The sequence below is a fragment of the Rosa chinensis genome, chromosome 7 (genome assembly GCF_002994745.2).
Source record: "Rosa chinensis cultivar Old Blush chromosome 7, RchiOBHm-V2, whole genome shotgun sequence".
Taxonomy (NCBI): Eukaryota; Viridiplantae; Streptophyta; class Magnoliopsida; order Rosales; family Rosaceae; genus Rosa; species Rosa chinensis.
This window is the reverse complement of record NC_037094.1, coordinates 55919440-55945855: the sequence shown is the minus strand read 5'-3', so window position 1 is coordinate 55945855 and position 26416 is coordinate 55919440. Positions and strand designations below refer to the sequence as shown.

Here is a 26416-nt window from a genome sequence, read left to right as displayed (position 1 = left end):
GACCTCCTTCACCACAAAAATAAAAAATACAAAAATAAAACAAATGATTTGTTGAAAATTAAATACGTGAAGAGATCATGTGTGAAGAGGTCATGTAAATGAATCTAGGGGTTCCAGTAGAGATCTCCAAGAAAAAAATTAAATCAACTAAATTGAAAAAATTGCAAATATAGTTAAATGGTGGAGGTGAGGCTCCAATGAGAATTATTAAAATGAGGACTAGTTGATGATTTTGTAATCAATAGTTGTGGGGATTCACTTTTCAATTACATTTCGACAAATCAACCATTAGATATTTAGATATTTATGAGTAGATCATTTCTGCAAATTTTCAACTAAAATTGAAAATCATTAAGGCAAACATAATCATGATTGATCATTTATAAACATAAACGGTTAAGGTTTAACAGATTTGGTTCATCTATTGATTTGACCTAGTTCAATATCTTAATGATTAACAATTTAAAAGAATATTTTCAGAAATGATCTACTCATGCATACCTAAACATCTAACGGTTGATATGCGGAAATGAAACCGAAAAGTGGGTCTCTCAAACGGTTGATTATAAAGTCTTCAACTAAGTCTTCATTTTAAAGTTCCTCATTACAGCCTCTCCCAATAGTTAGATCCGACCACTAAAAAAAAAAAAAAAAATTGTTGAAAATACCGTGGTGCAAAATGAAATACAGAGGAGTATAAGAACCAAACTATTTACTTATACAGTTCTACCAACCATTAAAATGAATACAAAATTTTAAGCACTATCAACAGCTAGCTCTCCCCACTGCTTCTCAGTCGCCGTTCACCTCCAGGAACCTAAAGCACTATGAACAGGTTCAGGTACTCTTCCCACAATCTTTACTCTTTATTATCACAACCCAAACCACCAGTTCATGCTCCCACTTTGCTTCCCCAAACCCTAGTCTCACTTGAGCCCTCTTCGATTGATTTCTTGAATTCAAATCAATTTCACTCAAATTCCGCTTGTAGTTCTGGAATTCCCTTGGTTTCCTCAACTGGGTCATCCTCAGATTCTGCTTCAGCATCCCCATTTCCTCTAAAGTTTCGATCTTTACGTTTGTATAGGGGTGGTTATATTGATAAGGGCTTGTTGGTGAATCTTTACTTGCTTAAACACCAATGTTATGGGACTTCAAGTTCTGTTAAGCATGATCGAACTGATAATGTGGGTGTGAAAGAGGTTAGATACTTTGCGAGTCCTAGGCAAGTTCATGACATTATAGGTATGATTAGAAGGAAGGACAATGATGTGGAGTCAAAGTTGAGTTCAATGAATGTAAGTCTAACTCTTAAGATGTGTACTCGGATTTTTAAGGAGTTGAATCACCTGAAAACAGATGCTTTGGGTGTGTGTGATTTGACTAGGTTTTCACACCCCAGTTGTAGGAATGATGTTCGTTCCATGATTATTGATAACCTTGGGAGGTTAGGGAATTATGATGCCATGTCTCGCGTTTTGAGGGAGTTTGGTGAAAGAAAGTGTTTTGTTCTTCCGTGGGCATTTGAGTTTGTATCCCTTTCGCCCTCAAAGGAGGCTACTGTGAGGAAAGTGGTGGAGGTGTTGAAGGCAGTTGAGGGACCGACTGGAGCCTCTGGTTTGTGCTCTTTGATTAAGAAGTGCAGTGCCATGGGTTCGTTTGAAATGGCGGAGTTGGTGATGCAGCTATCGGAGAGGAAGGCAAGTTATTACAGTATAATGATAAAAGAAAAATGTGGAAATGGTGATTTTGATGGAGCCGTGAAGTTGCTTGAGGTAATGAGGGAACATGGTTTTGATCCGGGAGCCAAAACTTACAATTATGTATTCAGTAGCTTATGTAAGAATGATAAATCTGCTGAAGCTACTGCATTGTTTGAGGAAATGCTGGAAAGGAAGTGTGCTCCTGATCCTATAACCTATGAAATATTTGTTTGTTACTCATGTAAAGTGGGAAACTTTGATTTGGCTAGAAAGTTACTCGATAGAATGAATGTGCTAGGCATTGAACCTCGAGTATCAATGCATGCTGCCATTGTCAAGGCTTATTTTAATTTGAACAGATTTGAAGAAGCATATCAGTACGTCATTGCAACTGATAGATACAACTGCTTTCCTGCGGTTTACAGCATTCTAGCAAGGCTTTATGTCAAAGCAGATATGGTCATCGTTGCCTACAGTCTTCTCACCGAAATGATTAGTAAGGGACTTAGACCAGATCAGTCAGTGTATTCATATGTTTCCAGGCGGCTCATCAATACAGGAAGGAGTGTTTTGGCTGAAGATTTGAAAAGTAGGCTCTCTCGTTTTGGATCAAAATCAACTATGGGAGCTGGATAATATAAGATATGTAACTTTTCTTTTATAATGGTTTATTTTCTGCTCTCTGTTAAGTACACTTGTTTGTCCGTTTCTAGTTATAGTGAGAATTCCAATGGCTAGGGAATGATTGCCAAAAGCATTTTTGCTAGTTAATACAAATCAGTCTAGCATTTTGATGCTCTTCCTTAAAGAGGATTCAGGTTCCAGTGCAGGTTATAGAAAAGGAAGACAGCGTCCCCAATTTTTTATTTATTTCATTTTTTATGTGGGATAAAATTTTCCAGAAAATGAAAGGGTAAAGCATTTGTTTACCTTGTCTTTTGAGTCTACTTTTTATCATTGATTGGCTACCATGCTTTTGATAACAGTGAACTTAGGCAGACCTGGAGCTCTAGCCTTATGTATTAATCATATTCTATTATGCTACTGGTTTACTTCATTATATTCGTGTACATTGTTGTTTCTAAACTTTTTGATTGCAGTTGTTAGGATTTTGTTAGGATTTATTTATTTAAATTAAGGAAAACCATAGTTTTGTTTTCATTAGTCTTAATTCTGTTCTTGATATCCTATATATGTTTACTTGGTTTGACACTGAATTGTTAGAATCCTTATAGATTTCCGTATAAAAAATACATCTTAGTAACATACATTTCTACTAGAGCAGAGTACTTTAATATTCTAGATATGAAATCCAAGTTGGTTGCACTAGTATGTCGCAAAGTTGCTGTTGTGCATAGTCATAGAAGGTGATTTCAATGCCTCCAACTATGCACAACAGTTGGGTTCATGCCTTGGGCTTTAGAAGATTCAAGAGCATGGTTTAGTCTGAAAACTTTTGCATGTTCTTGATATCTTTCGGCTGCTTGCATTTTTAGCTTTCTTGCCATTGAAGAGATTCTTTGTAGTTCATCTTGTGGATGTGTGAATGATGCTGGGGGTTGAGCATACCGTCAATCTGGAATCTTTGGCAGAGATCCATAAGTGCAATATTCTTTTCAAGTTTAATTTTGATAGTTGGCAGAGTTGTATGACTGTCAAATGATTCGAATTAGTGTTTTAAAGAAGATATGCTCAGCATGTAATGTGCTCATAGTTTAGATCTTTTTGAGCCAGTTGCCTTTGCAAAGACATATTAGCACTTGTATGTGTCTATCAAGTTGTAAGTGGTGAAACATTTCCATTCAATTAGCTCCTACTTCCGCTGAGGTCATGGACTAATGGTAGCTAGGGCCAGTATGTCGTAATGACCAAGTTTTTCAGTCAGATTTGGGATGCCCCAGCCGATGTTCAAGGTCTCCAATTCATGAAAACACTTGGCAAAGAACTCCATGGCAATTAGTGTTATGTTCATTTCCTTATGTTTTCTTTTTATTTAATTTGGTGTCTGGGATTTAATTATGTGGATTGCAAAAGAACTCAAAATTACAAAAGAATTCACTTGTTGTAGGAGAATAGAATTGTGTTTATTATTGATAATAGGAGCCCTTTATATAGGGAGTTTACAGAGTACACAAAAGGTAACAGAATCGGAATACAATTAGTATACCTAGGGTACTTTCCTATTACAACTCTAACCCTAGTTTGTAGAGGCACACATTATGTCGATATCCTTTAACACTCCCCCTTGTGCCGCTCAAACTTGGTGATGATGCTTTAATTGTTGCCTCGTTAAAAACCTTGCCAGGTAACAAAAACCCTGTGGGACAAAAATAACCCTGGTCGAAGGACAAAAAGAGCACAACACGTCCTTCACTCTTCAAGATCGAACATGTAGACATCATGCCTCCCCCTGATGTCAATATCTCCCCCTGATTGCTACAATCATGGGAGTTCGGATAACTTTCTCAATCCGATGCTCTTCACATGTTTCTCGAAGGTGGATTTTGGTAACAACTTAGTAAATAAGTCCGCTACATTATCCTCTTATCGGATTTGGTTCACTTCAGTATTTAAAAGTGCTTGTTGTCATTTTGATAGAGAGGAGGAGGAGCACGGAAGGTGGCATTTTGCCTTGTGGAGTCCAATCCTACACTTCCGTTGTCTCTTTTCTCTGTAGGGATAGAACAAGCCCATATCAATCGTACCTCTCAAATATCGAAAGATTGTCTTTATACCATTCTAATGGAGTTGCGTTGGTGCGGGGCTATGTCTAGCCAACAAGTTCATTATAATTGAGGTGTCCGGTCTTGTATTGTGCTAAGTACAATAATGCGCCTATTGTACATAATTAAACACTTTCGTTTTTAACACGTCTTCGTCATCATCCCTGGGACGAAACGGATCCCTTTTAGGGCCAAGACTACGGACGACCATGGGAGTGCATTTTTGACTTTATCAAAATGCCTAAGCATCTATTGACACGGTATACAAGTTCTGAATCTAGACAAAACCTTGTTCTCCCAAGGTCATTCCTCTCAAACTCGGATTTCAGGTGTTCAGCGGTTTCCCTTAACTCTCAAGGGTTCCAATTATGTTTGTCAACATAAACCGCGATCATTGCAAATCCGGAACTTGTCATGGAAACGCGTGGGCATAGTTCATCATATCCCTTCCCAATCAAGTAGTCATTTTAGTGAGCATTTCAACCTCGTTGCAAATGCGCTCCGTGGTCTAAAGCCACTTGACTTGGGTAAACGAAGTCCATAAGAACCTTCATTATCGTCCGTATCTAGACCCCCATAAAGATACGTAGTGACCACATTCATAAGCTGCATGTTCAGTTATTTGGAAACTACCAAACTGACAAGGTAGTGGAGTGCAATGACATCCATTACGAGAGAATATGTCTTCTCGTAGTCGATTCTAGGGCGTTGTGAGAAACCTTGCGCCATAAGGCGAGATTACCATCTCCTTTTCTCATCACGCTATCTAACGAAGACCTATTAATGTCAATAGGTTTTATGTTAGGAGGTGTTGGCATCTCAGGCACGAAATCCTTCCTCTTCGTTAGTGAATCCAATTCAACCTGGATCGTATCTTTCCATTTAGGCCAATTTTCTCTACGTTGGCTTTTTCAACGGAGTAAGGTTCGATGTCATTGGTCTCAATAATTCCACGTCCTCATGTACACTAGTGTAGTTCGTAGAGATCTCTATATTTTCAGGAATTGGTTCTAACATTGAGGCGTCCCCCAACGATGTCTCTTGGACATAACCACAATCCAAAATATTCTCATGAGACGGATTATGAGTATCAATGATCAATGGATCAAGTTGTGCCAAACTCGCTCTCTTCTTAGGGCGAGAATCCATCGAACCTATGGGTCTCCTACTCTCTCTAGCGGAACCCATGGCCTATGACGCCATTATGCCACATTTGTGGCGTCACCATACTACCATCCATGGTAGTGGTGCAGTACCCATCTTCTCTAGGTGGCACCATGTCCTCTTGTGGAGACATCAATCCTTGCAGGCATGTTTACAGCATGTATATGTGATCTCGTCACTTTTAAGGGATCAAGATGAGACATAGTGGGGACAGACCACGACAATTCCTGTCGTTCCTGTTGAACATTGACGTTCTAATCTCCCCCTAACGACGGGAAGACTGTCTCATCAAAGTGACAATTCGCAAATCCAGCGAAATAGAGATCGCCTGTCAAGGGTTCTACATAGCGGACTTATAGTTGGAGACTCATGTCCAACAAATATATATATGCATTCGTTGCAATGACTCATGTTGATGCGCTGTGGCGACGCAATTGGCACATGAACCGCACACTCAAATATGCTTAAATACTAGATATTAAACTCGAACCCAGTCACTAGCTGTAACGCAAATAAAAGTTGAGTGGCTGCTATGAGTCGTAGACGAATTAGCATAGCTGCATGCGTTATTGCATAACCCAAGCGGAAATATTGGTGCGCATTACCAATGTCCGGGCTACCATTGTAGTCGTTTAATGGTGGCTTTTCCGCGAGACCAATTGGGTGTGTACATGGGAATATGATACTTGATATCAATACCCAATGATATGCAATAGTCATCGAAAACTGTCGATGTAAATTCTCTAGCATTATCAAGTCAAATTGACTGAATGGGATGATCTGGGTAGTGAGACCGTAGCCATATGTTATGTGCTAGGAGTGTAGTATAAGCAGCATTACGAGTGGATAATGGCACAACACGTGACTAGCGTGTATGCATATCAACCAACACCATAAAACATCTATATGGTCCGCAAGTTGGTTGATCAAATCCATAGAATTCCCTTAGATTCTTTGTGAGAATGGAATTATTTCCTCAATCTCCTTTGCATAGGATGGTCTCAATCCTAAATAACAGGCTTTACAGAACGAAACATGGGCTTTATAATCAACCAATAAAGGTTTTGGTGAAGCCATAGTGTCACAATAGACTTGAAAAGTAGAGAGAGGAGTTTATGGCGTCAATGCCATGCATTTGCCGCAGGGGGTAGGCGGCACTGGCCATGTATGGCCTGTCTTTGCACAATCATGGCGCCATGAGGCACATGTGCAGCTCCTCGAACCAATTCTTGGTTCTTACTTTTCTTCATTCTGAAAATGGATGTCCGTGTAAGTCTTTAATACACGGATCATCATGTCAAAGCCTATATGTGCCAAAATCCCATAAGTCGTCTCTCATGACATAGTTGGATTCAATAACTCAAATAGTGGTTGCATACAACCCACTAGAGCGACACATAAGTTTATCTAATACTCGTTTATGTCCGTAGTCATTAGAGGTGATGCAAAGGAACTCTGTCCATTTTCATAATGTGTTTCCACATGAAAACCATTGGCTCTTATATAATAAAGTTCGAATTAAGGTATGTCCAAGACATTAAGTAAAAGAATTGACACTTTATTAATAGCCAATGATTACATCAAAGTTTCCAAAGTCTAATCCAAAATAAAATCAAAGTAAGACACATTGTAGTCACTCTATCCGTTTGGTAACTCCAATCAAATATGACCAGGAAAGTAGAGAGAGATGTTGGTGGAGCGAGGCTCTCTTAAGTACCAAGAATCTCAATGACTTTCCTAGACATCACATTTTATTGGGTGACCACATAAGAAAGAGTTAATACAATTGTCATTTATTGACTAAGGCAAATTGCCATTACAAAAGTTCTTGGAAAAAATAAAAAGGACTAATCTAATCAAAGTCGGTTGCATCCATGTGCACTTCATTTTCAGCTTTGAAGTCCTCTATGGTGACATTGACATCTCCACCATCTTCTTCTTCTTCTGCAAGGTACACTTCTTGCTCTCTCATGTCTCTATATGCCCTGTAGCTTGCAGCTAGTTCCTCGCTTGCCTTGCATTGCTTGAACCAATGCTCAATTGATCCACATCGATGACACTCATCATTGCGGTTGCCTCCCTTTAATTGAGGTGCACGTTGTGCACGTTGCGGGCGTTCCCTAGGAGGGTTGGTGCCACCACCACGACCCATTAAGCCACCATTACGGCTAGGGATACCACGACCCCCTCTCCCACGTGTGGCATTACCACCACGTGTATCCACACCAAACTTGCGGTTTCCTTCCTGATTAGGGCGGTTATATGGGCCCATACGTCCCTCATGTCCCCCATTCTTAGGGTACCGCTCCTTGCGCCCTCCTTTGGGTGCATTATAATTTGCCTCATGAATGCTCTTAGTTCCAATGGGCCTTGAATTATAATTTCTCACGAGTATGTTATCATGTTTCTCGGCTACAGATATAATATTGATAAGCTGATGAAACCTCGTGATCCGTCCAGCATTGACTTCAGTACGGTATTGCTTTGATACCACAATGGCTGAAACAGGGAAGGTGGAGAGAGTTTTCTCAATTAGCTCTTGCTCTGTGACAGGTTGTCCACAAAACCTCAACATGGACTGTATGCGAAGAGCTTCTGAATTATATTCAGCAACAAACTTGAAGTCAGCAAAGCGCAGATTGTTCCATTGAACCTTCAAGTCAGGGATGAGGGAATCTTGGACATTGCCAAAGCGCTCTTCTAGCGCTACCCATAGCTCTCTTGCATTCTTGATCGACATATACTCCAATCTGAGTGCCTTATCCATATGGCGTCGCATCAAGATAACTGCTTGAGCATGCTTTGTAGATGTTCGGTTGAACATAAGATCTGGGTTAGGTGCCTGGATTATGGGTAATATTCCCTTTGAAGTGAGATGGTTCTCAACATCGGTTACCCAACTGTGGTAATCCGAGCCTGTTGAGTCAAGCATGGGAAAGTCGAGTCTAGGTTCATTCGACATCCTGAAAATAAGAAGAGAAGATATATTAGTTTCGGAGTTAAACTTCCACGAAAACTAAAATAATAAGATTTCCGAGCTATGCTACCAAGAAATCAATTTCCAAGAATCTCTTTTGGATTAGACCAACAGTGATGTTTTAATATGCTCACAATTTGATGCTTACGGACGCTCTTAGTCCAAGCATTGTGAACGCTCTTAGTTCACACGAACACTCTTAGTTCGTTTAATTACGAACACTCTTAGTTCGTTAAGCGTGAATCCCCACAATTCCGCTTTGTTAAGTACTCAAAATCATTTGGCAACATATATTCCAATATTTGCAGAAAATAAAAGGAATTTAAATACAAGAAAGCAGCAACCTTAATTATAAAAACTTACGTGATTGTTCTTGACTTGAAGACACGCGCGTGTTGATGCAGGCGTGTAGTTGGAATCTGGTCGGAAATTGGCAGTTGGTGGCTGCCCTTCTCCCTTCCCTTTTTTTTTCTTCTTCTTCCCTTTTTTTCTTTCCGGGCCCAGCCGTTCTCTTCTCTCTTTTTTTCTTCTTTTTTTTCCGGGCCGGGTCCCTTTCTTTTTTTTTCTTCCTTTTTTTTTGCCTTCTTCTTCGGTCTTCTTCTTCCTTCTTTCCTCTGTTCTTCTTCTTCTTCCTAATCTGAGATGGGTGGCTGGAGCATGCGCGACTGGTCGCTGGCAGGAAGGATGCAGCAGCACCGGCGCAGGGGCGCTGCAGGTCGTGCGGACTGGGCAAGGGCAGATTGCTGCAGGTCGTGCAGCAGATGGTTGGGCTGCGAGCTGGTGTGCAGCGTGGGCTGCAGGGAGGCGCTGGAGGGCTGCTGCGGGGAGCTGGGTGCGTGGCTGCTGCAGGCTAGTTCGTGGGCTGCTGCTGGGTGCGTGAGTGCTGCAGTTCGGAGGCCGGTGAGGCTGAGGTTCGGCCTCTCCCTTTTTTTTTTGGGTTGGCGGCAGAGAGAAAAGTTTTTATCTTTTTCTGAAGCTAAGGTTAGAACTCGTGCTGATAACGTGTTGTAGGAGAATAGAATTGTGTTTATTATTGATAATAGGAGCCCTTTATATAGGGAGTTTACAGAGTACACAAAAGGTAACAGAATCGGAATACAATTAGTATACCTAGGGTACTTTCCTATTACAACTCTAACCCTAGTTTGTAGAGGCACACATTATGTCGATATCCTTCAACACAATTACTAAATATTTTTGGTGCTATGTACACTCCCGGAATAATATCATGTCTTAATTTTAACGGTTGATTTCACTCTGCACCCATAGTGTGTTTCAATTGCATTTCATTATCCAAAAAATCTGAGAACTGTTTAAGGAAAACCTAATTTGTGTTTAGCCCAAACTCTAGGTTACTTAACCTAGTGGTAATAGTATTTAATTAGAAGGATCTAGAATCCTAATCAATGTAGAATTACTTTCCTTGTATGATTGAGATTCTATGCATTGTAATCCTCTATATAAAGAGGCCCCTATTATCAATGAGAATACACAGCAAATTCAGTTTCTCTACAACACGTTATCAGCACGAAGCACTAACCCTGATACCTAATATTCGTAGCCTCCAAACCCCCGGAACCTCCGCCTCCCACCTTGAAGCTCTCACCCCCAGGAGCCCAGAACCGGCGACGAAGACCCTAGAACCGGCCAGAAAATATCCGAACCGGCCCCCGGAAATATCCATACCCTCTCTCCCCAGTTCAGAGCTTTCCTCCCTGTCAACTGCCACCAAAATTCACCAGCAGCTGCAGCAGCACCTCAAATCACCCGAGACAAAAAATCATGATCGGAACCGTCCTAGAACCTCGTGAACCGGCCGCCTGAACCACCGGAGCCGCTGAACCGCCACCTGCATCTTCTATCTGTGCTTCAGTCAACCGAACCCACTTTCGGTCAACCTTAGGCCCAGCTGCGATCAGCCCAAGCCCCAGAAGCCTATGCTCTTGGCCTAGCAACCTGAATCCCAAGCCGCCGAGCTACCAAGCCGCCAAGCCGCAAACAGATCTGCCACGTCAGCGCCGGACCTGCCACGTCAGCACCCGGTCAATGACCAGTCAACCCTCCGGTCAACACTTTTCCGGTCACTTCCGGCGACTTTTCCGGCAGCTACAGTAACTTTCCAGTGACGACTTTTCCGACCATCTTTTAAGGTAAACTTTTCTAAAAGTTCCCGTTTTTGAAGTTTTATTTCAATTTCTTCTTCTTTTCTCGGGGACTTCCAACATCCCTTCTTCTACCCCCATTTCTTCTTCATAGGGGAGACCAATAGCCGAACTGTGGGGGTTCGTGCTCACTCCAAGCTTGGAGCTTGTAGAGTCCTCCAAACTTAGAGTTTGTTGAGAAGAAAACGATCGACCATATATATCGTTGTTTCGATCTAATCCAAAATCCCTCTTGGAATTGGATTTTCTTAGAAGCGACTACGCTCAAAGATTTAATAGTTTTTCGTGGTAGCCTTTTCGCTCCGAAACTAACCCTAATCTTGTGTTGTTTTCAGGATGAGTAACCTGAACAAGTTGAACTTCGTTCCACTAGAAACAACTGGCGCAGGATACCATAGGTGGGTCCGAGATGTGCGCCAACATCTTAAGGCTGATGGACTTCTGGGAGCCATCCAAGAGCCTGGTCAGAACGTGCTCTCCATTGAGCAAGCTACTGCTTTCGAAGCAAAACAAGCTAAAGCCATAATTCTCATGACAAGGCACATGAATGACGCGCTCCAAAATGAATACCTCAACGAGGAAGACCCAAGAAAGCTATGGGTAGAACTTGAGCAACGATTTGGCAACGTTCGTAACTCCCTGCTTCCTGATATAGAAGTGCGATGGCATAGCCTCCGCTTTTGTGATTTCAAGTCTGTGCTTGATTATAACTCGGAAGCTCTTCGTATCAAGTCTCTGATGGAGTTTTGTGGCCAAGCCATAACTGATACGATGTTGATCGAGAAGACTCTCTCTACCTTCCCCGTCTCTGCACTGATGATTTCAAAGAATTATCGGATTGATGTAAATGCAGGACGTATCACAAGGTTTCATGAGCTCATTGGAGCCATGAACGTAGCTGAAAAGCACGATAATATCCTTGTGAAGAACTATAATGCTAGACCCGTGGGAACTAAGCCTATTCCGGAGTCTAACTATAGTCGCGCCCCCAATGGAGGACGCAAGGAGCGAAACCCTAAGGATAGGGACAATTCTGGACATTCTGGTCCATATGTTCGCCCTAAAGAGGAAGGAAATCTCCAAGAGACGCGTGCACGGAACCGTGGAGGTCAACGTGTGAAGAGAGAGAGAGGCGGAGCCTCCGACCATGGTGGTAGCGCCACCAAGAGGATAGGTCGTCCAAATCGCGCCCCAATGGCGCCTCGATCAAGGGAGCCTGACCATAATGATGTTTGTTTTCGATGTGGATCAACTGAACATTGGGCCAAATCATGTACCGCACCCCAGAATGTTGCAAACGCATACAAGACGTATCGTGAAGCAAGGGAAGCGAATTACATGGCACAAGAAGATCAAGATGGCGATCTAGATCTAAGGGTGGAACTACAAGGATCAAGACCCAGAAACTGGCGATTTTGATTAAGTCTTTTTATTTTCCAAGAGTTGTAGGCGATTGCCATATTACTTTTCATTGGATTAGATTTTCTTTGATCATAGAAACAATGATGTACTCCGTTGGCTTATGAATAAAATTTCGAGTTCTTTTCATTATGACTCAATTTTGATTCTAAGCATATTACTTTGTGACTACAATGGCTAGGCCATCAATATTAATTCAAGGACATGGAATAGCCCAAGTTCCCCTTGCCAAAAGGCACCTTGATTATTGTCGCAAAAGCTCTCTATGCTCATAGGGAAAATCACACCTATGAATAGCCAACGAATTCCATGCGAAAATGCATGTAGAGAACGGAAATGAGTTCCTTTGCATTACCTCTAATGATTGCGAACAAAGACGCATCTTAGAGAAGTTTATGTGTCTCTCTAGTGGACTTTATGTCACTATTCGAGCTATTAAATCCAATAAAGTTATGAGAGAAGATCTCTTGGATTTAGACACATATTGCCTTTGTCACGACAGGATAGATCATCCTAGTCATGATATGATGATCCGTCAACAAAAGACTTCACATGGACATCATTTCTTTCGAGCAAAATGAAGCATGAATCAAAAGTTGATTCTTAGACTAAGTGTGACCGACACTGCTGCCTAGGGCACCGCCTCCGTCCACCACCAGCCTAGGGCTGGCGTAGTCCCTATCCATGACTCCATGGATGGCGTCCATCATGGTGATGGCGCCCTAGGTGATGCTGCAATCACCAACTTGCTTCAAAATAGCGTTTCAGACGCTCAGGCCTAACCAAAATTCTCATTGGTTGCTTCTAAAGCCTATCGCTCGTTTTACTAAAGCCTGTTCCTTAGGGAAATTAGGACTGAGACCGTCCTATGCAAAGGATATGACATTACTCATTCTGTTCTTACAAAGAATCCGTAGGGATTTTGTAGATTGATTCAACCAACTTGCGGACGTTTAAATATCTCATGATGTTGGTTGACACGCAAACACACTGGTCACGTGTTGTACCATTGTCCACTTGTAATGCTGCTTATGCTACACTCCTAACACATATCATACAACAACGGGCTCACTCCCCGAATCATCCTATTTAGTCAATTGGATTTGACTATGCTAGAGAGTTTACATAGAAAGACTTTCGATGGATATTGCAATGGGCTTGATGTTGGACATCACATTCCCATGTACACACCCAATTGGTCTCGCGGAAACGACTACGATGGTAGTCCGAACATTGGTAATGCGCACCAATCTTCTTACATCCGCTTGGGGTGATGCAATATCGCATGCAGCTATGCTAATTCGTCTACAACCTAATGCCACTCAATGTACCTCTGCGTTACAGCTAGTGACCGGGTACACGTCTTTTGTACTTACGCACATTTGAGTGAGCCATTTTTGTGCCAATTGAGCCGCCACAACGCTCTATGATGGGTCCTTATAGACGAATGGGCAACTACGTTGGATTTGAGACTCCAACAATCGTCCGCCTCTTAATGCCCTTGCAAGGCGATCTCCTTACCGCTAGATTTGCGGGTTGTCACTTTGATGAGATAGTATTCCCGTCGTTAGGGGGAGATAAGAACACGGATGTTCAGCAGGAACGACAGGGATTGTCGTGGCCTGTCCCCACTATGTCTCATCTCGATCCCTGTCAAAGTGACGAGATCACACAAATATGCTGCAAACATGCCTGCAAGGAAGGACGTCCCTACGAGAGGACGTAGCGCCACCCTACATGGAGGTAGGCATGGCGCCAATGCCAAAGAAAGTGGCACTCTGGCGTTACAGGCCATGCCCCCAGCTAGGATGCGTGGGAGGCCCGTGGGTTCGAAGGATACATTGGCACAAACCAATCCTTGAATCATCGACACTCAAAATCCGTCTCATGAGAATCTTCCGGGTTACTGTTATCGTTGGGGGACGCCTCAACGTTAGAACCTATTCCTGAGAATATAGAGCTCTATGAAACTTACACTAGTGTACATGAGACGTGGGATAGAAACTCCATCAGAATTGATGATGTAGTTGCGTATTTTGTTGCGCATGAGTCTTTGAGTTAGATGATATCGAACCACGCTCCTTTGATGAATGAATGCCAACGTAGAGAGTTTTTGGCCTAAATGGAAAGATGCGATCCAGGTTAAGATGGATTCTCTAACGAAGAGGAAGGTTTTCGAGCTAGAGATGCCAACACCTCCTAATATAAAACCTGTTAACTAATGGGTCTTCGTTAGAAAGCGTAGTGAGAAAAAGAGATGGTAATCTCGCCTTATGGCGCAAGGCTTCTCACAAAACGCCCTGGAATCGACTACGATGAGACATATTCTCTCGTAATGGATGTCATTGCAGTCCACTACCCTGTCAGTATGGTAGTTTCCGAATAACTGAACATGCAGCTTATAAATGTGGTCACTACGTATCTCTATAGGGATCTAGATATGGAATATACATGAAGGTTGATGGCGAACTTCATTTACCCAAGTCAAGTGGCTCTAGACCATGGAGCGCGTTTACAAAGAGGTTGAAACGCTCACTAAAGTGACTACTTGATTGGAAAGGGATATGCCCACGCGTTTCTATGACAAGTTTCGGATTCTATTGCGGTTCATGTTGGACATGATCTTCATTAAAAGCCCTTAAAGAGTTAAGGGAAACCGCTGAACACTTGAAATCCGAGTTTGAGATGAAGGATTTTGGGAGAACACGATTATGTCTCTGTTTGGAACTTGAGCATCGTGTCGATAGATGCTTAGGCATTTTGACAAGGTCAAGCCTTCAAGCACCCCTATGATCGTCCGTAGTCTTGATCTTGAAAATGATCCTCTTCGTCGAAAGGATGATGACGAAGATGTGCTAGAGGCAGAAGTGCCTTACTTAGTACAATAGGCGCATTATTGTACTTATCCCAATGCACAAGACTGGACATCTCATATGTTGTGAACTTGTTAGCTAGATATAGCTCTGCGCCAACGCGACGCCATTGGATTGGTGTAAAAGATATCTTTCGATATTTGAGATGTACGATTGATATGGGCTTGTTCTATCCCTACAAAGAGATGATGGATTCGGACCCATCACACACCAGGTACGCCGCCAACGCTGGCCTGCGTTCTCTATCCCCATCCCAAAACGACATGTGTTTTGGAAGGTTTTGCTGATGTTGGGTATCTCTCTGACCCACACAATGGTCGCTCCCAAACTGGTTAAGTGCTCACCATGGGAAAAGACCGTGACATCTTGGAGGTCTACATAATAGACCCTAGTCGCTATATCTTCGAACAATGCAGAGATCATTGCTCTTCACGAAGTGGTTCGTGAATGTATATGGATTGGATCCATAATTACGCATGTTCGAACAATTGTGGTTTGAAGTCTACCACAGATGAGCCTACGAGCATTTAGGGTAATGCTACTTGTTTTGAACAAATGAGGCAAGACTACATCAAAAGCGATAACACCAAGCATAATCAGCAACAACAGACACTCCTCGAGATCAAAGTGAACTAGGTTCGATCTGAGGACAGCTAGGCAGACTTGTTTACTAAGTCATTGCCCAAATCCACGTTCGAGAAACATGTGGCAAGAATTGGCTTGCGGAAATTATCTGAACTCCCATGATCGTAGTCATCAGGGGGAGGAACAGACATCAGGGGGAGATGTCTACATGTTCACCTCGAAACGTGAAGGGTGTGTTGTGCTCTTTTTCCCCTTTGACCGAGGTTATTTTTGTCCCACTGGGTTTTTGTTACTCGGCAAGGTTTTTAACGAGGCAACGAGAGAAGCACCGCGTTTGGGCAACACAATGGGGAGTGTTCAAGGAAAACCTAATTTGTGTTTAGCCCAAACTCTAGGTTACTTGACCTAGTGGTAATAGTATTTAATTAGAAGGATCTAGAATCCTAATCAATGTAGAATTACTTTCCTTGTATGATTGAGATTCTATGCATTGTAATCCTCTATATAAAGAGGCCCCTATTATCAATGAGAATACACAGCAAATTCAGTTTCTCTACAACAAGAACAACGTTTTACGCAATTATGTTATGTGAGCCAGAAACTGCAAGGTTAGTGTAGAGTGTAGACTGCTGGTAAATTGATAGCCAAAAGGATTCCCCACGAAATTAAAATGAGAAAGATAGAACATGTGCGTCATCTTACAGCCCCCCAACGTGTACGCACAAGGCAGTAATTAAGTTCTGATTTACCGGGAGTTAAGCATATGCCAGACGAACCGAAGACGTAATAGAATTGTATCGAGTAAGCAGAAGGTTAGCCACTGAATTCACATTTCGGTTTCAGATCTTTTAAGATTACATATTCCTACTCTATTACACTTCGGCGACTCATTTGCAACATGACTTTTTTATCCTGTTAACTATTTGAGACCCATATTCTCTGGCTTGTGCTGCAAGTTGAGAAGCAGAATTAACATGTCCAGTTGCAAATAATTCTGGCCTCTTTGAACTGGTATTCACCTGTTTTTGCAACATTTTGTGCTTCATACATGCGATGAACATTCGACCTGCTGCATGGTTCCTTCGATTACACAGGCAGCATTCAACACGAGACACCCGTGCCCTGGAGATTTACTTTTGTCACCAGCTTGACATCTTAAACCTGCAAAGTAACCTGACATTAACAACTGCAGACACTTGCAGAAGAGAGAATAGATGAACAAAAGTTGCAATCAGGCAAGACAATAGGGCAACAAGAGTTGTGAACTAATTATTTAGGGTGCAGTGACGAGACAACAATATCATTTCATAGGAAAAAGATGAAGAGGAGAGAAGAGCATTCGATGGCAATGAAAATAATGATGTCATACCTTGGTTCCCTTCAAAGTATGCTTGAGGCCTCCGGACCACGGTTCTGCAGTCTGAAATTGATCAGTGTTATCAGATTGCTGACTCATTTAAGCAATAATATACAGTTGTGTGTCTGGTTCAGGAACAATTTCATTTTCATAATAGAACTAGCTTATCGAGAAAAAATATAAAAATTGAACTTCAATATTATTGGAAGGAACATATTATTATTGGAAGAACATATTAAAGTACTAACATTTCCGCAAGCAATAATCAGAAAAGCAGATCGAGTGGATTGCGGTAGAGAAACAACCTTATAGAATGGTTTAGAATTCTTCTCAACAATGGATGCCACAGTTGAGACAGGCTTTGAATCTCTTCTGCGTATAGTGCTAACTTCCTCTTTTCCCTGCACATACATACAACATGCTCAAGGTTTTACATAGTACTAAGACACTGACAAAACAAACAAAAGAAAAGGAAATCCATTATTAATAATCAAACTTGACAACCACACAGAATGAGATCCAGGGCCGTTTCATAGTATTCAAAAACTCGAGCATTATTTAGCACTTCAGCCATTAAGTTCACAAGAGTGCAGTATTACTATTTGCATGAGAGGAACAGATCAGATCAGAAGATTCAGAACTCATTCTTAAAAACCATCTGAATGATATCCGAGTAGATCCATCTACAGGACACAACCTAGCACGCCCAAAAGAAAAGAAAAAGGGAAATTTTTTGTCGTGTGTGTGTGAGAGGCAAGATTACTATGACTTAATGAATTTAAAAAATGACTTGTCCAGGTGCGCAACATGTGATATAAGTTGCTGATATTGATCAAGTCTTTAAGGATGACTATGAATAGCTTTCACACCAAAATATCTGACTGTTTTACGCAGATTATTACACTACAATGAAGAACTATTTCACAAGTTCATAGTAACTGATGACAGTTCTATATTAAATTATTTTTACCTTCTTAGGAAACAAAGTCATACCCTTTTACCATTTTTCTTCTAAAAGATGAATGAGACACCGACGGAACAAATCTGAAGAAAAGAACTCCATAAAGTTTATTCTTTATTCTTTTTGTTTCGTTTTTGAAAAGAAACACCTTCCATTGAAAGGAAAAATGATACAGGTACTGTGGACAAGGAGTTCACAGAGGAAAGAACTGCGATAAAAAAACACAAAGTTGTAGTCATGCAAGAAAAATTGAAAGTTGTTGCAAAGGGAACAGTTCAGCTTCAGCAAGCTATGAATTTATGAAGAGTTGGCAGACATAGAGATATCGGGTGAGACCAACACACCCCGACGGCGACAATTAAGGAAGCAATCCCTTACCATGAATAGGCTGGACTACAGAAACCCAAAATTCCTAAAATTCTGGTAGTAACACAAGCACACAGACCTTGGTTTCTATTTGTTTATTTAGGGAGTATCACCTCGAACAAATAAAAAGGAACATTACACTCTATGAAGCAAAAGAGAAAAGAGGAGATTTAGATGGCAAATAAAATAAAAGTATGTGTTCTTGGTTCCCTTTGAACATGCTTGAGGCCTCCAGACCGCAATTCTGCAGTCTGGAATCAATCACGAGGATTTCAAGTTGCCTAGTTTGCTGATGAATAGAAGGGACACACACACAAACACCCACACACAAAAGAGATTTAGATGGCAGATAAAATAAAAATATTGTGTTCTTGGTTCCCTTTGAACATGCTTGAGGCCTCCAGACCGCAATTCTGCAGTCTGGAATCAATCACAAAGATTTCAAGTTGATTAGTTTGCTGATGAATAGAAACAAAAACACACAAACATATTAATAATGAGAACTACCTATTGAGAACCAGCACACAAACAAGTAGACATAGTAAGAATTGTACCTTATGCACCAGCTTTAAATTTTTCTGAATACTTGACGCTGGATTATAGGATGACTTTGGATCTTTTCTACATGTACTGTTAATTCCCTCTCCTCCCTACAGATACATCAACATGCTCAAAAGATTTACACCAAAATAAAATATGGACAGAACAAACAAAAGAGAAGGACATGCAATATCAAATATCACCTTGACAAACAAACATAATAAGATCCTGAAAAAAGGCCTGATAATTTCACCGTACATGAAACATCAGGTTCACTGGTCCAGGGAGACGGAAGATGGGGTTAGGGTCAGCTGTTTTTACTAAGCCGCTTAGGTCAACAAACTTATGCAAATGCTTATATAAGCCTTAACAAAAACGTTCATCTAACCTAATCACATTTTTCTTTTTTCCATTTAAAAATGAAAGAAATAGCAGAATAAATGCAAAGAAGTTCCATGAGTTATACTCATGAAGGAAACTATAAAATGGTCATATTCAGCTTATCCACATAGATTAATTGAACGTGATTTGGGAATGGCTGGTTATAACACAGTAGAAAAGGGAGAGAAAAAAAAACAAGCCACACTTATCCACATTTTCACTATTACTGTTCACAGTATGTGGTGCCTCAGTTATGAAACCAATAATTAGTTGCATGGCTGCAAACAAGTAATAAAGCAACCTATGAAATACTAAGGCCTAACAATCACAAGCTTTGGAAGGCCTAACCATCACAAGCTTTGGAGGTAGAAATGTAATATACTTATGGTACTTCAAGTCCTTCTAACATCGTAGTAAACCTTAAAACTGATTCCCGCTATACATGATTGAAAATCAGTTCAAAGAGGAGAAAATCATTGAATATTATGAACTAATACTCCAAGGTATAATGAAACGCCTTCAATGATGAACTAATACTCCAAGGTATAATGAAACGCCAGTCGCACGCCTTGTAGCTCAAACTTGTATAATTTCTAACAAACACTTTCCTAGAATGTGATATTCAATAGGACTTTCTCAGCACTATGCTACAAACCAGTGGCTTGTAACTGTACTTGTGCCAAACCTAAACCCAGGTATGATGAGTGTATATATGGTGGCAATCTGCCCCTCAGCTCACATGCGAATGTTTATTATTGGTAAATGAAAATAGTACCACTCAATATTAGTTCTCAGGTTATTAATTCCTTATAAACTCAGGGTAAAAGAATATGCATCTTTCAACAACAGCAGGGACCAAGGGGATAATTCATGCATAAACTAATCACATCTACTTTGAGATTACCTCTTTCTCATTTCTTTCTTTTCCATAATTCTTGCTCCCACAGTCAGCTTCAGTATCTCGGATCAATCTATTTCGGGCAATATTGGTTGACCTGTCATAGTTAACAGCTAAACTATCACGTTCAATTTTCAAACCTTGTAAGCATCCATCAAAAACCATGAAAAAGTAAATGTCAGAAACTCTAGGAAGCAAGGTGTTCACATATAACATGCATTACATGGAATTTGGTATCTGGTTCTCAGATTGGCAAACTTTTGGTTGCATCCGTTGACTGCTCAACTCTGAAGGCTTTTTAGAAACTCCAGGACAGGTCCTGAAATTGTCAAGGTAACAGGTTAAGTGAGAGTGGTGAGAGATACAAATAGATACAGAGACCTGTCCAGTCATGAAACCAGACCATTTCTCTAGAGCCTTGTCCTTCAAACCACTGGTAATTGGCTTCTCTCTTGAAGGATTCTGCAAAATATCCAAGGGAAGAAATTATCAGAATCAAAGCTGATTGAACGTAAACAATTGTAAACGAGATGAACCACCACCCACCTGAACAGCTCGTGAATGAACGGGTCGACTTGTTCGTAAGCTCTCCGCCAAATCTTTGCCATTCGTATTTGCGTTTCTTTGATCACTTCTACCACAAGGAGATGATGGAACCATTCTGATTCTTGTTGAGGAAGGATGTAGGACAGCAGCACTGGAGCGTATTTCAGTAAGTTTTTTATGTGAGGACACTAGGCTGGAATCTTTACCACTTGCAGCCATACGAGTGTTGCTTTTGCTAGGAAGAAGAATGTTATCCCTTTTGCCATTAATTTGATTGAGTGGAAGTGATTTTGACTTTGCTGATGCCGTAACTGCATCTTTAGTACTAGTGCACTCCAACTTTGATTTGTTTCTAACTGAAGCAGCATTACCCTAGGAAATAGTTAACCAAATATCACCCTCCAGTGAATGAGGAAAATCCAAGGTGAAAATTCGAGTCAAATACAAAGCCAAGTGGCAAGTGTACATGAGAGTACTATGACATCTATCAACAAAAAGCATATATGATCACTATAATCAATACGAAGACAGCTCTTCCTATGAATATCAGTTACCATCCAAATAACAAGAGGACTAGGTCCTCATTTAAATCTAAAGATGATGCAATACAATATTTCATGTTCCTTGGTGTAGTTGAAAAAAGGGGGCATGTTCTAGAGATAATATATTCAACTCAAGCGACAACATAATACCTTAGCCTTTAAAACAGGGGCAAGTTTTTTTTGCTCATTAGCAGTCAGCTTGACAGGGTCAGAGACAAGGCTGCCATGCTTGGCAACCCCAGAGCTTCCAGCGACCGGTGGAGTAGCTGATACGGAAGCCTGATGTGAAGATTGCTCTCTGTCGACAGAGCTTCCAGTGACCGGTGGAGTGGCTGATACAGAAGCCTGATGTGAAGATTGCTCTCGGTCGACATTAGATAAAGTATTACCGGCTTCATCTGTGACGGTAAAACTATCACTATATCCATTGCAATCATTCAATGACTCTTTGTTAGCTTGTCCTGCTTCACCCACTGTACTTCCCACAGAAGAATCCGAGTTAGTAACTGCATCAGGAGCTGACTTTTCCTGTTTTGACATATCATTACTAGAATTGTCATTTTCTAATTGCATGGAATTCATCCGCACATCTGGGCAAGCATCAACTTGGGCTGTTTCTTGATGCTCGGATTGCAATGCCTTGAGAGCTCTAACTCTCTTATAATACTCCTCAAAGTAAGCCCTCTTTTGGGCTACCAATCCATTCGACTTGTACATTTCGAGCTCCTCCTGACATCGATTTTGCCGAAAAACAGACCATTTCTCCCAAGCAAGCGTCTCAGCAGCAAATCTTCCAAACGATATCGAACCATGATCCAAAATAGCAGAGCTAGATATATCCTAGTTTCATAAATATAACAAACCACAAAATCATACACCACACTTCAAACAGTACAATCACATCCTTCCACAAAATAGTAGAAAGAACTGGAGCACTAGAATAGTGGAATTATTCAACTTTTGAATCACAGAGAAACCAAACAGAGCCTTATATAAGGAAGTGAAAGCAGAAAGGGAGTAGGAGTAGTAGTACCTGAGAGTGTTGACCTATCTCAGTATAAGTCGCCATTTCCAAACACTCCAATTATCAACAACCTCCTCCTGTAACCCCAAGATTCAAACACAATTTCTCAGCGCCCAAGCAAATGAATTCGAATCGAAGCGAAGCAAAGAAGCTTCCAGATCTGAGATTGAGGAGCGTCGCAGCGAAGCGAAGACTCGGCGGTTTGGAGTATTCAATTCTTTGCTTTGCTTGTGAGGTGTGGGAGTGGAGAAGTTAAGAAGAAGAAGAAGAAGAAGAAAATGGTTACTCTCTTCTACTAGAGACTTGCCATATAGAGAGAGAGAGAGAGAGAGCAACTACCATGTGACGTGGCTTGTGTGCGATGCGTTGCAGGGAGCTTTCTCTGCAGCTGGGACCTACGTCCGCCACGTGGACTCCATGGAGCGCTTCGTTCATTTATTTAATTACGAAGAAGTGGCGCTGGGTTTTGAGTGGTTGCGGGGGAAGGCTTTCTTCTTCTCGTGTCCTATATATTCAGGTTGAGATGGAATCTATGATTAAGATATTATTTTGTAATCAGTTTCTATTAAACGGTGAGTGTGGACCCACGTGACCCACATGGCGGGAGTGGCTTCGTGAGATATTGGGTTGCTACCACGTCCACGTGATACAAGCATGGGTTTTTTTTTTTTTTTTTTTTTTTTTGAAAAGGGTTTGGAACCCAGCCTAGCTGGGAGGCTCAGCCCCACGCCCGGTTCGATTTATTTTATTAAAAGTAGAATTTTGCATCGGGGAGACATAAAACCTGAACCCCGAGCTACAGAAAAACAGTGACAATAATCCTTGTAGAGAACATCCTGAATAATAGCAGGAGTCTCATCTAACCAAACATTATCAATAACAACAACACTAGCAAGGTGTGCAAGTCTATCTGCAACACCATTTGCTTCCCGGTAGGTATGTAGAATTCTAACTGATTGAAAAGAAGAAAAGTACTCTTTACAATCATCTAAAATTCTACTTACCTCCGACAGATTCTCCTCCTCACTTTTAAGAGCAGTAATCAGAGTGGCCGAATCGCTCTCAATATCTATGTCCGCCCAAACTTGGTGAATACCAAGAAGAAGACCAGCTCTACACGCCTCTACCTCCATACTAAGGGCTGAGTGTGCATGTAAAAAAGGTCTAGCCATGGCCGCGATCCCCCTACCCTCATGATCTCTGACAACTACACCAATACCTCCACAACCATCATTCACACGGAAAGCCCCATTAATGTTGATTTTCAGTCTGCCGCTAGGTGGGTTCTGCCACTTAGTTAAAGGCCTTTTTCCTTGCTTTCCAGCTCTACAATTAACCCTCTGATACTCCTCTAACTGTCTGCTACACCATTGAATCATGCACAAAGGCTGACAAGCACCATCATTCCAAACCAGGTTGTTCCTTTCCGTCCACACTGTCCATAACACCATAAAAAAATAATTCACATGTTCCTCTGCCCCCTGTGTTCTATATATTCAGGTTGAGATGGAATCTATGATTAAGATATTATTTTGTAATCAGTTTCTATTAAACGGTGAGTGTGGACCCACATGGCGGGAGTGGCTTCGTGAGATATTGGGTTGCTACCAGGTCCACGTGATTCAAGCATGGTTTTTTTTTGTTTTTTTTTTTTTTTTTTTTTAAAGGGTTTGGAACCCAGCCTAGCTGGGAGGCTCAGCCCCACGCCCGGTTCCATTTATTTTATTAAAAGTAGAATTTTGCATCTTGGGGGGGGGGGACATAAAACCTGAACCCCGAGCATGGGTTTATGAGGTTGAGAGAGATTCTTACTTAAGGCACCTATGTCACGTGTCCGTATGACTAATCAATTGTGCTTTATGCATTTCACATAATGAAGGGGAGTGAAATTTGCACTCCCTAAATTGTAAAGTACACTCCCTCTTTGTTTTTTAATATTTTCTTCATCTTTGTGGTATGTGAGTTTCCTAGTACCCTTTTAAGGCCTAGTTTGAGATTGCTGTGACTTTTAAAAAAACTGCTGCTGCTGTACTGTAAGAATAATCAGTTGTGAATTAAAACAGTTCCATGTTTGGTAAACAATACTTTTAAAAGTGCTGTCAGTACATAAAACAACTTCAGAGCGTTCGGTAAATTCTAAGTAAAAGTGCTGTAGATATAGTTATTGACCATAAAGGACATGATTTTTTTTCTTTTTTTTTATGGTAATAGGTTAGCCCTTTCATTATAATTCAGCAAGCAGTACAAAAACGAAACACCCCATTGGGGTCGACAGAAAGAATCGTTCCTTAGAACCTCTTGAGACCCTATTCTAACGAAATAACATCCCAGAGAATCCCGAGTACACCCACCTTTTGGTAAATTAAAGCACCTTTATTCTAACAAAAACCTAGAAACCTCGAAGCTTGCATAAAAGAAGTCCAACTAAGGCACTGGTTTTTGCGACCCAACAACAGAATTAAACTAAAACAGTAGTAGAATGTGAACCATCACATTCCACTGCTCCCTCAACAACAGTAGGCTCCACTGAAGGAATAGTCCCATTCACCCCCTCCAGCACTAACACCTGTTCACCAACCTTGTCAATAGCTTCAAGGTTAGAATCAAAACTCAAAGATTTTCCCCGACGTTTATACTTACGGATAGTTTTTCCGTCCTGTTCATCAGTAGATTTCACTCTATTCTTGCTCCCCTTGGGGCGCCCTGCCTTCTTCTTCTTCGGTGAAACCAACATACTACCATGCTTATGCTGCAGAATCAACGATACATTGTCATCGACCTCAAATTTCGACGCAGGAAAAGTCAAGTATTTTTTCCCAACCCGATCCAACTTAGTGACTGCCTTTCTTTTCCTCCCTGCTGATACCATTTGCATGGAAGCAAACTGCACAGGGCCTACCGCCTCCTGAGACATTGCAGAAACTGGAAGCAATGTCAGGGCTGCCTTATTAACCTCACCCGGAGGCACAGTAAGCTGCACACAACCCCCAGCTTTGATCACAGCGAATCCTTTATCCAATACAATGGGAGTTCCCATCATTTTGGAGCCCACAGATCCAAGAGAAGGCAACGTCGCTGAACCTCCCCTCCCAGCATTTGTTGGCTGAACTGTGGCACCATCTAAGTTTGCATCTTTCTCCAATAGAACCAGATCAGATTTGCTTTTCTGACTCCAGCTCCCAATCTCCACAACCCGGTGAAGTTTCGATGTTGTCCCTGAGGTAAGAGACAATCCAGCCATAGCCGACGCCGGAGGAATAGCCTGAATCACCTCCTTCTCCTTAACCAGTAGCTTATCACAGCCTAGGGCATCGTGGATGAACAAGCCACAGTCACGATAGAAACCCTTGACCTTCTCATAGATAAAAGAGAGCTCCGGCTTCACCACAGGAGAGAATTCGAGCACCTTCCATGTACGAATTCGGCGCCGAACGTCAAACACTATTTTTATGCGCTGCTCCTCTTCCTTCCTCTTCACCGCAGTCAGATCAATCCTAACGATTGTTCCCAACGATGCCCCCACCAACTCAAGCACCTTCTTATTTCTTAGACCAAAAGGGAGGCCCTTCACAGCCACCCAAGCCTCCAGCATATGCAGCGGCACCCCCTCCACCGGACAAAGACCATCATACGCTCCGACCACCAGCATGGTATTGCGATAGAACCAGGGTCCCCCATGTAGAATGCGATTGCGAACTGCTTCACTATCAAACTGGAAAACAAAGCCCTCCCCTGCATCTTGGATCGTAAGTCCCGATCTGATGCGCCAAATGGAGGCAATGGTGCCTTTGAACCCCATCAACTGTGCTTTCGGGGCCAACAAACGGCCAACCATGTACCAAAATCCATCCTGGAATGCAGCGGCCCCCGCATCGCCCAACCTAACCAACGTCGAATCCAGACTGATTTGTGACGTGTGAATCCCAGTCATGCCTTCTGCCATCACAGAGGAAGAGATCGATACTAGATCGATGAGTTTTGAAAATTTGTCGATGAGAAGGTCACCGAGAAACCCTAGCAGACGGCTAGGTCAAAAAAAAAATTGTTTCATTACTTAAGCATGATTTTTTTTCTTTGTTTGACTCCTTAACAAATTGATCATGTGCATTTATTTTTATTTTCCCTCCAAAACTTAAATAATTATTTTAACAAATAAAAAACTACAATAATAATATATAGTAGATCATCAAAAAAT

General features: G+C 41.5%; 2 protein-coding genes across 7 annotated transcripts; one reads left to right on the top strand and one right to left on the bottom strand.

Annotated features, from left to right (window-relative positions):
- Positions 1–742: 742 nt before the first annotated feature.
- Positions 743–2763, top strand: LOC112177206 (pentatricopeptide repeat-containing protein At5g18475). 2 transcript variants are annotated; one of them, XM_024315467.2, is made up of 2 exons: positions 743–2437; positions 2540–2763. In XM_024315467.2, exon 1 carries the CDS (start codon positions 828–830, stop codon positions 2337–2339), a length of 1512 nt encoding a protein of 503 aa, XP_024171235.1. In that variant the 5' UTR covers positions 743–827; the 3' UTR covers positions 2340–2437; positions 2540–2763. The 2 variants fall into 2 exon arrangements, with proteins under 2 accessions (XP_024171235.1, XP_024171236.1); XM_024315468.2 differs by having other exon boundaries at positions 743–2440; positions 2543–2763.
- A 13502-nt stretch (positions 2764–16265) lies between these two features.
- LOC112180032 (protein WVD2-like 7) lies at positions 16266–22523 on the bottom strand. 5 transcript variants are annotated; one of them, XM_040512170.1, is made up of 10 exons: positions 22231–22523; positions 21348–22037; positions 20656–21027; positions 20513–20571; positions 20333–20428; positions 20116–20206; positions 18845–18940; positions 17212–17364; positions 16976–17026; positions 16266–16801 (listed from the first exon to the last, which is right to left on the bottom strand). In XM_040512170.1, the coding sequence occupies exons 1-10, from the start codon at positions 22264–22266 to the stop codon at positions 16649–16651; spliced, it is 1797 nt and encodes a 598-aa protein (XP_040368104.1). In that variant the 5' UTR covers positions 22267–22523; the 3' UTR covers positions 16266–16648. The 5 variants fall into 5 exon arrangements, with proteins under 5 accessions (XP_040368104.1, XP_040368105.1, XP_040368106.1 ...); XM_040512171.1 differs by having other exon boundaries at positions 17269–17364; positions 22231–22521; XM_040512172.1 differs by having other exon boundaries at positions 16294–16767; positions 22231–22521.
- Between the last annotated feature and the right edge of the window lie 3893 nt (positions 22524–26416).

Excerpts from the sequence above, each read along its gene's own strand:
- LOC112177206 (XM_024315467.2), top strand. The coding sequence starts at position 828 with ATGAACAGGTTCAGGTACTCTTCCCACAATCTTTACTCTTTATTATCA.
- LOC112180032 (XM_040512170.1), bottom strand. The coding sequence starts at position 22,266 with ATGGCGACTTATACTGAGATAGGTCAACACTCTCAG. Across the intron at positions 17,365-18,844 it reads ATTTAAAGCTGGTGCATAAG|GGAAAAGAGGAAGTTAGCAC; the intron begins GTACAATTCTTA and ends ATGTATGTGCAG. Across the intron at positions 16,802-16,975 it reads ATACTTTGAAGGGAACCAAG|TGTCTGCAGTTGTTAATGTC; the intron begins GTATGACATCAT and ends CTCTTCTGCAAG.